This window comes from Euphorbia lathyris, chromosome 9 (genome assembly GCF_963576675.1).
Source record: "Euphorbia lathyris chromosome 9, ddEupLath1.1, whole genome shotgun sequence".
Taxonomy (NCBI): Eukaryota; Viridiplantae; Streptophyta; class Magnoliopsida; order Malpighiales; family Euphorbiaceae; genus Euphorbia; species Euphorbia lathyris.
Genome location: NC_088918.1, coordinates 72,997,047 through 73,008,309, shown reverse-complemented (window position 1 = coordinate 73,008,309; position 11,263 = coordinate 72,997,047). Strand labels below are relative to the sequence as shown.

The 11,263-nt window shown below is 35.4% G+C and overlaps 1 protein-coding gene across 3 annotated transcripts; it reads left to right on the top strand.

Moving 5' to 3' along the window:
* Positions 1-2,466: 2,466 nt before the first annotated feature.
* LOC136205102 (uncharacterized) lies at positions 2,467-6,438 on the top strand. Of its 3 annotated transcripts, none has more exons than XM_065995582.1 (4): positions 2,467-3,098; positions 3,164-3,228; positions 4,229-4,406; positions 5,089-6,438. In XM_065995582.1, the coding sequence occupies exon 4, from the start codon at positions 5,094-5,096 to the stop codon at positions 6,375-6,377; it is 1,284 nt and encodes a 427-aa protein (XP_065851654.1). In that variant the 5' UTR covers positions 2,467-3,098; positions 3,164-3,228; positions 4,229-4,406; positions 5,089-5,093; the 3' UTR covers positions 6,378-6,438. The 3 variants fall into 3 exon arrangements, with proteins under 3 accessions (XP_065851654.1, XP_065851655.1, XP_065851653.1); XM_065995581.1 differs by having other exon boundaries at positions 2,482-3,098; positions 3,179-3,228; XM_065995583.1 differs by lacking the exon at positions 3,164-3,228 and having other exon boundaries at positions 2,470-3,098.
* Positions 6,439-11,263: the final 4,825 nt, after the last annotated feature.

Below are 11,263 nucleotides of genomic sequence, written 5' to 3'. Positions count from 1 at the left end.
AAAGTTGTTCCCATTTTCTCTGACTGGGCAAGCTTTGGAATGGCTAAGAACACTGGAGCCCGAATCAATCACGACTTGGGCAGGATTGGAGAAGGAATTCTTATCCTACTACTTTCCCCCCTCGAAGACAGTGATGCTCAGTGGAGAGATCACCTCATTCCACCAACCTGAGCACGAAGCGCTCCATACATCTTGGACCCGATTCAGAAAAATGCTGCGCATGTGCCCTCATCATGACATACCCAAGCATCAATTGGTGAGCGTCTTCTACCATGGATTGACACCCACCAACAGGGCTATTGTAGACTCCGCAGCGGGTGGAGATTTGTTCAGAAAGACAGCAATAGAGGCGTATGACATGATTAACGAGCTGGCTAGGAAGAGCGTGCAGTGGCAAGAGGAGAAACTCGCTGGCCCCACAAGGCAGCGGGTGTTTGCTGTGGAAGAACAAGAACAAAACCCAATTGTTGCGGATATAAGTAGGAAGATGGACGTCCTGTTGGCTAAATTCAGCCAACCTCCCACCTGTGTGCACTGTGGCGGCGACCACCATGGAAAGGATTGTCAGGCAGGGAGCCCTTTCGCTGGAGATGGTCAATTATATTGGGGGGCAACCGAGGTACAACCAGAACTATAACAACTACAACCCCAACAACCACAACTCCTACAACAGCAACAACAACTATAGGAGGCCTCAGCACCCGAACCTCTCTTACGGGAATTCAAATCAGAATGTGCTTCGACCTCCCAGCGGTTTTGTTCATGAACATAGAGAGCAAGGGTTTGGCATGCCCCCATATCAACAGTAGAACCAAGGGCCAATGCAACCTCCTAAAGAATCTGACGAGGTGGTTACTCTCTTAAAGGAGATCTCGGCTAGGCTTGCCAACAATGAAGCTTTCTGCAAGGATCTGAGCAATCAGGTAGCCCAGATCAATAGGGACAGGCAGGAAAGGCCACAGGGTTCTCTCCCAAGCACAACAGAGAAGAATCCAAAGATCATGAGAAAGGATTGAGTAAGGGGGAGAAATCGAGTTCTCCTCGGTTTAAATTCAAAGCTTGAACAATTATTTCTGCATTTTTCTTTCCCTTTTGTTTTTGTTAATTTCGGTTGTTATTTTTTAATTCGCATTTTTATTATATTGTCAAGTTTTGCACCCCATACTCTCTCTCTAAAAAAAATAATAATAATAAATAAAAAGATAAGGATAGGGGATGACTCATCATCCCCTTCCTTACCTTCTTCTTTCTTTCTTTCTTTCTTTCTTTCTTTCTTTCTTTTTATTCACTTCTTTCTTCTTTCTTTCTTTCTTTCTTTCTTTTGTCTCTTTTTCTTTTTCACAAAACCTAAACCCAAAAATCCTCCATACTAACCCGAATTCAACAACTAAGGTATGTATTCTTACCTATTTTTGATTCCTAACATGTTTCTAGGTTTAGATTTTAGTTTAGGGTGTTAAATTTTTTGAGATTTGGGACAAAACCTAAGTTTTGGGTTTTTCATCTTTTTTCTCAAATAACCTTTTACTTGCTTTTAATTCTTGATACTCTTGCAATATATAGTTACATTATGATCAATATGTGATTTGGGTATGATTTTTGTTCTTAATTTGTGAATATTTGGAGAAATTGCTCAATTTGGGTAAAATCTCCATTTTAGCTCAAAGTTCAACTATTCAGTTTATAGTTGACAACTTGCCAATAGAACTCTATATCACATTCTTAACACATTTTAGTCACTGGGCATCTCTAATTTTGCATGAATTTAAGAATTACGGGTAAATTACTTAGGGACTGAAAGCTTATGGTTTTGGTCCCTAATGTCGCGCCCGTGCTCGCGGTTCGCGAACTGTTTTCTTATTTGATGGCTCCCGCTCTACTGGTTTTCAACGGTGCTGGATAGTCCCTCTAAGGAGACTAGTTCAATGGGTTTTCGAGTCGCCACCAATCAGTTTGACGGTCTGATTGGACACCAATTTGATTCCGAATTGACCCATTCGGGTAAGCTCGGATAAGGTAATGGTCTGCGGTGATTCTAAGCTCAGTTTCCGGTTACGTGTAGGGAAGAGACATAATCTCACCCTACCCCGCCCGATATATCGGTACTGTTGTATTTATGCCTGCCTTTTTTTTACGTGTTCATGTTCGGTATTGCTTTGAAATGTTGTTAATTGTATCAATTCAAGCCTTTGACGATACTCGTAAGGTTGTGGTCATACGACCGTAATAGAATCGTTATCCAACGATCAAAATTGATAGAGGAACCCGTAAATTATTTTTATTTGTTGGTTAAATATAGTTTAAAATATTAACATATTTTTTAAAGATATTAATTAATTATTGTTTATTTATTTAGATCACTATTCAATGATCGAGATAATATTTATAACCGTTGTCCAACGATTAAGACTCAATAGAAAAAAAACAAACTGATTAATTAAGATTATATATAAAAAAAACAAATTGAATTAGAAAGAAATAAATAGAATTTAAAAATGAAACTAATGAGCCAATTAGTCAATCTTCATTAGAATTAACTAGCTATAAAAAAAGTTAGAATTTGTGGTGAAAATAAAAATTTGAACGTGAATGCCAATTCCTAATTCTAAGTCAGCAACCAATATTGACCATCCGATCAAATTGATAAGGATTAATTGAATGGTCAGGATTAACCCTAGTTTTAACCCTCATATAAATCCATCTTAATTCTCCTAACCCTAACCAGCCTCCATATTATTTCTCATCTAATTTCTACTAACACGGAATAAGAAACGAGACAGCCATGGCCAGCCTTTGCATTTAGCCTCGCCGTCCATCTTTTCATCTTCTTTGTTCGACAGCTCAGCCGTTCGTCCGATCGTTGTTCGTCGTGGCTCCACCGTTCACCTTCTTCTCAGACGTAGTCACTGCGTCTGCCTCCACATCTACAGTCGCACTCCGCTCTCTGGTCTGTCGTTACTGCGGCCTGAGCACTCCGTTGTGCACCTACTTGTCGTCTCATCCGTTTTGACGCACTGCCTGCCCCTCCGCCGTATCGGCTCAGCTCTTGCCGCTACTGTTCGAGTCGTCTAACTCCATCTCGTCTCGCCGGCGTTGAGGTAAGGCCTTTTTATTTCTATTTAGTCTCCTTTTTACGTTTTGGTTAGATCTGTCATTTCAAAAGTCCTCTTGTTTCTAGATCTGGTGGATGGCCAGTGACCGGAGGACGGCGGCGGCGCTCCTGGAAGGGTAAAATAAAGGAGGATATATATATATAGATTCAAAGTTAGCCTGCTGATTAGTTTTTTTTGTCTTTCTGATCTTTTGTAACAAGTTTTTTTCTTAAAACCTGTAACACAAAAATATGATAGTGGAAATCTACCCTATGCAAAACGCTAGAGCTGAAATGGGGATACCAGTGGGATTCAGATTGAAAATGGATTAGATCTATTCCGAGGGTACTAATAATTTTTTACGGATAGGTTAGATTTAAGCTCATGTAAACCTGCATTATTTAGAAGGTTAGCACGGTTAACACAATAATGTTAGTATACTGTATAGTATAAATATGAATATATTAGTATACTATATAGTATTAATATGAATAATATATTCATAGTTGATAATGTATAGAGTTAGTAAGAATGCTATTCTGTTAATAAAGAATAGGTATAAATATTGGATTTTCAAAAAATAAATAAATAAGAGAGTATGGGGTTTTAGTTAACATGTAAAGTTAGATTAATAAATGGTTAGTAACTATACTAAATAAACAGTATGTATTTAAATGAGCTGAGAACTAATAGATTTTTATTCAAAGTTTACAAAATCAGTTCATTTTAAAAGAAAAATAGATGCTTTCAATCACTGTTTTTATAAATTAAGAATAAAAACCCTTAGCTTAAAGCTTTGGAGATCAAATGGAGAAGAATTGATTTGTATTGAACTTTGGTGAATACAAGATTTCACTTTTTGGATTTTCACTCAGATTTGAAACGATTACATGAATTTCTTTTCGATTTCTGTCTAAAAAATGGCTCCCTAAACTTTGGCCCCAAAATCCCTCTCCTAAAATTGGCCTCCAAACTCTCTCCAAATCCCCCCCTCTGGAAAAGAGCAAAAACAGCTCTATTTATAAGTCAAACTTGACTTGAGTATGTCCATTGAAGTATGGCTCCTTTTCAATAAACTTTTGTCTCTTCTTTCTTGAAATTGGGATTTTCTGCATGGTTTTGTCTTTAATTTTCAGGTTTTGTCTCTTTAGTCTTGAAGAGTGGATTTTCCTCTTGGGTTGAGGACCAATAATGCTGCCAATTCTTGAATTTTGCCCTGGAAAGTTGAAGCTCAAGTTTGAATTCTTTCCTTTGGATTGAAGCTTGATTTAGGAATTCTGAGAGGAAATATTTTTTTCTGGAACAGCAAAAGATGTAAATTAATTAGTTTTGTGAATACAAATTTTATTTTTCACACAAGCACTCTATTTTATTATTTCTTGATAGTTAGAATTTATTTTTTTTGAATATTAATTCATTCATCATTAATTCGTTCTAAGAATATTGCTTTAAATATGATCTTATGTAAAAACTTATCTTTACTAGACAATCTTTTAACATAAATCATATGTAAAACTATATCTATTTTTGAACATTAATTAAAAATGAATGAGTTAAATTCATGACATTAACTTAACTATTAAATAAAAATTAAGTTTAACTAACAATTTGAAATATAACCATTTCAAAATTATATTCACAAATAACACATTACATCTCACATATAATTTATAGCAAGATGGAAGATACTTTTGTTCCAAAGAATTATATCTTGAATGTGACTTGGTAATTGTATTAAGATATAACAAATTGGTGTACAAAAGCCTCATTTCTCGAATAAACCATATGTAAGAATGAAATGCTTTATTTCTGATATAATACATAAATTTGTTGAAATTTCAAGTATTGTCCATTAAAGCATAAAAATGTCCCGGACAAAAATGGGTATCTACACCTAAGTTTCTAAACTATGGTTTTACCTATTTATTGGTTATTTGGAGGTTTTTGTTTATGTTTGTGAAGAAATTCTAACTAGTCCGTTTGGTCTATCTCTCAGGCACTATGGGAAGGAAAGGCAAGGCCAAGATCACAGTTGATAATGAAGCCGACTCTGACATCGAATTCAGTGACGCTCTGCAAGCTAAGTATAACCCACCTTTTGGGCTAGTAGATGAGAGAGAGGGGCTATTGTATCATTGGTTTTCTAGGCAAGAACTTGCCACTCTAATCATTGTTGACCAGAAATATATAGCATCTATAGGTCTGGAAAAGGATTTCAATGAAATCCTAAAATTCCACGGTTGGCATAGACTGGCCACAAAAAGGACCCTAGTGTATTACAATTTCACTGTACAATTTCTGACCACCTTGAAAAAGGAGTTGCCTGTGGGGTGTGGTAAGCATTCTTTCAGACTGAACGGTGTACCCTATTGTCTCAATGACACTACGTTAGCAGCCTTGATGGGAGTCTATAACCATCCAGAGGCAGTCTCGGGTTTTGAGGAACCCATGACAAAAGATAAAGCTTGGGAACAATTAACAGGCTTATCAGAATTTGACTCCCGCACTGCTAGCCCAATCCACCTCTTAGACCCAGTGCTGAACCTTGTGCACAAGTTTGTGGCTCACAACTTGTTAGGCAAAAATGAGAGCAATAAGATCTCAAAGACAGAATTGCTCATACTGTGGTGTGTGGCCAACCATAAACCCGTTAATAGTATCAAAGCCATCTTTGAAGGCTTTTCAAGCCAAACAAGTAGAAAACGCGGGTCCATTAGCCTTGGACATTTGGTTACCAACTTCCTTGATAGCCAATTCAAAAATTTGGACATTCAGGAAGATGGTTTCCACCCCACCTTGCTTAACTCCACATTTCTGGGAAAATCTACTTTCCATTCAGTTTTGAACAGGAACTCATCTGGAGGGGCAAGCTCAAGTGGGAGGGCAAGAAAACGGACAAGAAACCTAGCACAACTAAGAGAGGGAGAGCACGACGAGCCTGAGGAAGAAGGAGCTGCAGCAGTAGATGACCAAACGGAACACCAAGGGCCGGGGACGGAGGCCCAATTCCACGCCATTAACACCATGATGGCAGAAATGAGAGACCTTAACCTTCGGACCTTCAATACTGTTCAACAAATGGACCAACGGTTCACTACCTTCGAACAGAACATGGACCGAAGGCTCATGGGCCTTGAATACGTAGCGGCAGACTACTGTGAGCGCTACAACATACAGTGGCCACCTCCCCCCGGTCGATCAGTAAGTTGTCTTCTCCACCCTAACTTTTTACACTTGTTATTTACGATTTGTGATGCAATGTTGGAACTTATTGCATATTTTTAGTGTGAGGATGAGGGGTAGACAAACTTACAAACAAAAAATTGTATGAATTTTAAATTTTTGATGCGTCGTGTCTAGTTTAGTTTTGTGTTTTTGGGTTTTATTTATGTTTTGCATGTTTAGGACCTAAAACCGTGAACCTCCTTCGAATCTAAACTTCGTTATTTGTCCTTGAAGGCTGAGAACCGAATCTAAGATTGCATGACAACTAGTTTAGGTGTAGGACACAATCCTTGTATCTGTAAAAGCATGAGCTAAAGTTTGCATTTAGACCCTACTTTTGAAGAAATGCTAAAATCATTACTTAGGTAGATAACTTAATAATTGAAGGCATGTGATGTTAAACTTGAGTTTGGAGAAAACTAGTAAACACAAAATTGAAACCCAAAGAATTGTGAGTTGAATTTGAGCCTAAGAGCGAACATCAAAAAGCTCTTTTTCTTAACATTTTTGTGTGAATGCTTTGACTTGTGGAAAGATTACAGATTTTGCACCTAATACTGTGTTGAACCTACATGCAATGATTTGAGATGATAGACGATGAATCAGCCTCATTAGAATTAACCCTTTTCTTTACCTTATTTTCTCTTTTTCATCCACTCTAGGAAGCCCCTTTGAGCCTATATTTTTGTAGTTTATAGATTTTTCTTTCGTTCTAACCCAATTTTTGCAAACCATCATTTGGTTTGCTACTTAACCCTAAGTTTTTGCAAAGCTCACATCGAGCCTTTGTCGTTCTAGCGCTTTATCTTTGTTTATGGCATCATAGTAGCAAGCCAAAAGGCTAAAAAAAAGTGAATGAGCATCATTATCCCAAGAAGAAAAGAAAAGAGAAAGAGAAAAACAGAAAAAGAAAAGAAAAGAAAAGAGACAAACAAAAAGGGGAGAACTTCATTCCCCAGTTCTTAAAATCCAAACGTCTCAAGAAAACGTCCTAAAAAGAGAATAATGGATGAATAAAAAGCTCAGTCACTTCATATTTGCTAAAACCATTTGAACTTTGTTTTTCTAGCGCTAGAACTACTAACCCTTGTTGTACCTTTAACCCTCTAACCACATTACAACCCCAATTCGAGGCTGTTTTTGATATCATCGGAGTCGTATAGCATAGTAGAGGAACTCGGATGAATGTGCAAAATCAACGTAATTCTAAGCAAGAACATAAGCCGAGAGTAAACACTTTAGCCACCAAAATTGTGTGAAATAAGTGAACTACCTATGGTGAGATGTTTTACTTAGCGATCCCCTCAAGCTCGTTTAATTGAACATGTGTCCTTTGTCTTAAAACATATGACCTATGATAATTGAAATGCGGCTTTTGGATATCATGTCTCTACTTTGTATTTTTTTTGCCAATCAAACACGCGGGCGTGTGGCTATCACGCCTCACCGCACGGTCGGACGTGATAGACACATGCCCCACCGCGTGGTAGGACGTGCCAGCCAAACGCCCGACCTTGCGGTGAGGCGTGGGGCTATCACGCCCATCCGCACGGTGAGGCGTGATGTTTATACGCCTGACCGCGAGGTGAGGCGTGATGGCCACACGCCCGCGTGTCGGATTGGAAAAAAAATAGCTTTTCCCCTCCCCAAAACCCATGAAAGGGCAATTTCGTCCTTTCAAGGGGCTAGAGGTGGGAAAATGGGGCTGGGTTTAACAACACTCTTTGTAAATAAAAGGAAATAGAAAATTGTTTTATTTTTTTTCTTTAAAATGCATTTTCCCGACTTTTCCAACTTCGTTTTTCAAAAAATTTTATACCGTTGGACTCGTCTTAATTAAACGGTCATTTTAAGATCCATAAAGCTCAAGTAAAAAAAATTACGGTGAACGGAATCCGGGTGGGCGTTTTCTGGCAAGCAAAAAAGGGTCTAGAAAATTTCCAAAAAATGTAAAACATTATTCTAAGAAACTTTAATTCTTGGGTCGAAGCGAGATTTCTTACGGTTTAGTCCCAATAAAACTTTTTCCTTAATTTTATCCATTTTACATGCTTCAACAATTTGTTGGGTAAAAACGGTGAAGAATCTCGCGTTGAGCCAATAATTAAAGTTTCTTAAAATAATGTTTTACATGTTTTGAAATTTTTTGATAATTTTCTGGACACGTTTTTTGTCCTACTTACGTTGTTCCAAATCAATATACCATTTGTTCCAACATAATACTTATATTGTTCCAACAGAAAATTGTTTTATTTCTTTTCTTTAAAATACATTTTTCTGATATTTCTAACCTCGTTTTTTGAAAAATTTTATACTATTAGACTCGTCTAAATTAGACATTCATTTTAAGATCCCTGAAGCTCAAGTAAAAAAAATCACGGTGAACGGAATCCGAGTTGGCGTTTTCTGGCAAGGCAAAAAATGCCCAAAAAATTCTAAAAAAATTTCAAAAAATGTAAAACATTATTCTAAGAAACTTTAATTTTTGGGTCGAAGCGGGATTTCTTACGGTTTAGTCCCAATAAAACTTGTTCCTTAATTTTATCCATTTTACATGGTTCAACAATTTATTAGATCAAAACTGTAAGGAATTTCGCTTTGAGACAAGAATTAAAGTTTCTTAAAATGATGTTTTACATATTTTCAAATTTTTTGATAATTTTTTGGGCACGTTTCTTGTCCTACTTATATTGTTCCAAATCAGTGTACCATTTGTTCCAAATCAATGTATCATTTGTTCTAACATAATACTTGTATTTTTCCAACAGAAAAATGTTTTATTTATTTTCTTTAAAATACATTTTCCCGACATTTCTGACATTGTTTTTCAAAAAATTTTATACTATTAGACTCGTCTAAATTAGACGTTCATTTTTTTACTTGAGCTTCAGGGATCTTAAAATGACCGTCTAATTTAGACGAGTCTAATAGTATAAAAAATTTCGAAAAACAATGTTAGAGATGTCGGAAAAATGCATTTTAAAGGAAAAAAATAAAACAATTTTCTCTATCCTCTCTTTCCTTTTATTTACCAATTTACCATCTTGCCCTTTTTAATTATCATCAAAACTACGTAGTTTTGTTATGTCACACAATAAACTCCTTCTCACAACTTAAGTCATTGTCACGCTGGATCTCACCTATATATATATATATATATATATATATATATATATATAGGAGTAGACCTTGCCATGGGCCGATGAGCCCACCCGCCCGGCCCGAGCCCAGGCCCATTTAGCCGAGCCTGGACACATAAAATTAGTTTCAGGCCCGGTCCGACCCAAGCCCGATTATGCCCGCCTAGTAAATGGACGGGCCTGGGCTATGTAAATACCCGGCGGGCCCGGCCCGGCCCGACCCGGCCCCTTATATATATATTTATAAATTTAATTATATAAATTTTAGATAGTTATATTGTATTGTTATGTTGTAATTTTAGATAGTTATTTTTTATTGTTATGTTATTGTATTGTTATCTTAAAATGACCGTTTAAGGTGCCTTCTATGGTTACTTTGTTTTTGATAAAGTACCATTACTTGTTGTGTTTTCACCATTGTATGATGGAGTATAAAATTAATCCAATGGTGAAAAGACACAAAGTAAGACTTACTTTGTTTAACAAAGTAACCATAGCCTTTACCGACCGTTTAATTAAGACGAGTCCAACAGTATAAATTTTTTTGAAAAACGAGGTTGGAAAAGTTGGGAAAATACATTTTAAAGAAAAAAAATAAAACAATTTTCTCTTTCCTTTTATTTACAAATTTACCACCTCCTTTTGGTTAATTACAAAATTGATCATTGTGACACAATAAGGCTTGTCACACCATAAGAAATGTGTCACACCTGATCTCATATATATATATATATATATATATATATATATATATATATATATATATATATATATATATATATATATATAGGAGGGATCAAGTGAGAACCTCCTCTTAGGTGAGGACACTTCCTTATGGTGAGATCACTCAAAACTACGTCGTTTTAAGTATAAAATTTAACAAAAAACGGTATTGCTGGTGGAGTGGTTTGAACCTTGACATTCTCATTTATACTCCACACTTCTTACCACTGAGACAATTGATTTTCTTATATATTATGTCACGCGTTGCTTGATATACCATTGTCCTTGTAGCTTCTATGGTTCAATATTTGACGTATACACTTATTAATATCGATTAAATATGCATAATAATGAATTATTAATAGAAAAAAAGAAATGTGCATAATAATGAATTATTAATAGAAAGAAAATATGCATAATAATGAATTATTAATAGAAAAAAATCCAAGAACATGCTCCAGTTTCTTATTTATTTAATTCCTTTATATTTTTGTAATTTATGTTATATAAGAAAATATATTTTTAAAACATACGTTAGAACATATATTTTAACTTTTAAAACACGAACTATGAAGTTTAGAACGTACGACATATTTTTTAGAACATACGTTATGTTTTTTAGAACATACGTTATGTTTTTTAGAATGTGAGTTTTTTTTTTAACAAAAAAAATGGTCCATATATTTACTATTTTTTTAAAACATTATCTTAATTTTTAGAACACAAATTATAAAGTTTAGAACATATGTAACAATATTTAGAACACCGTCCTTAACAATTTAAAACATAAATTACAAAAATATAGAGGAATTAAATAAATAAGAAATTAGAGCATGTTCTTTGATTTTTTTCTATTAATAATTAATTATTATGCACATTTATTTTTTTCTATTAATAATTATTATGCGAATTTAATCGATATTAATAAGTGAATGCATCAAATATTAAACAATAGAAGTTACAATGACAGTGGTATATTAAGGAGCGCGCGACATAATATACAAGAAAAGTAATTGTCTTAGTGGTAATCATTTTTTATTAAATTTTACACTCAAAATGACGTAGTTTTAGATGGTTCTCACC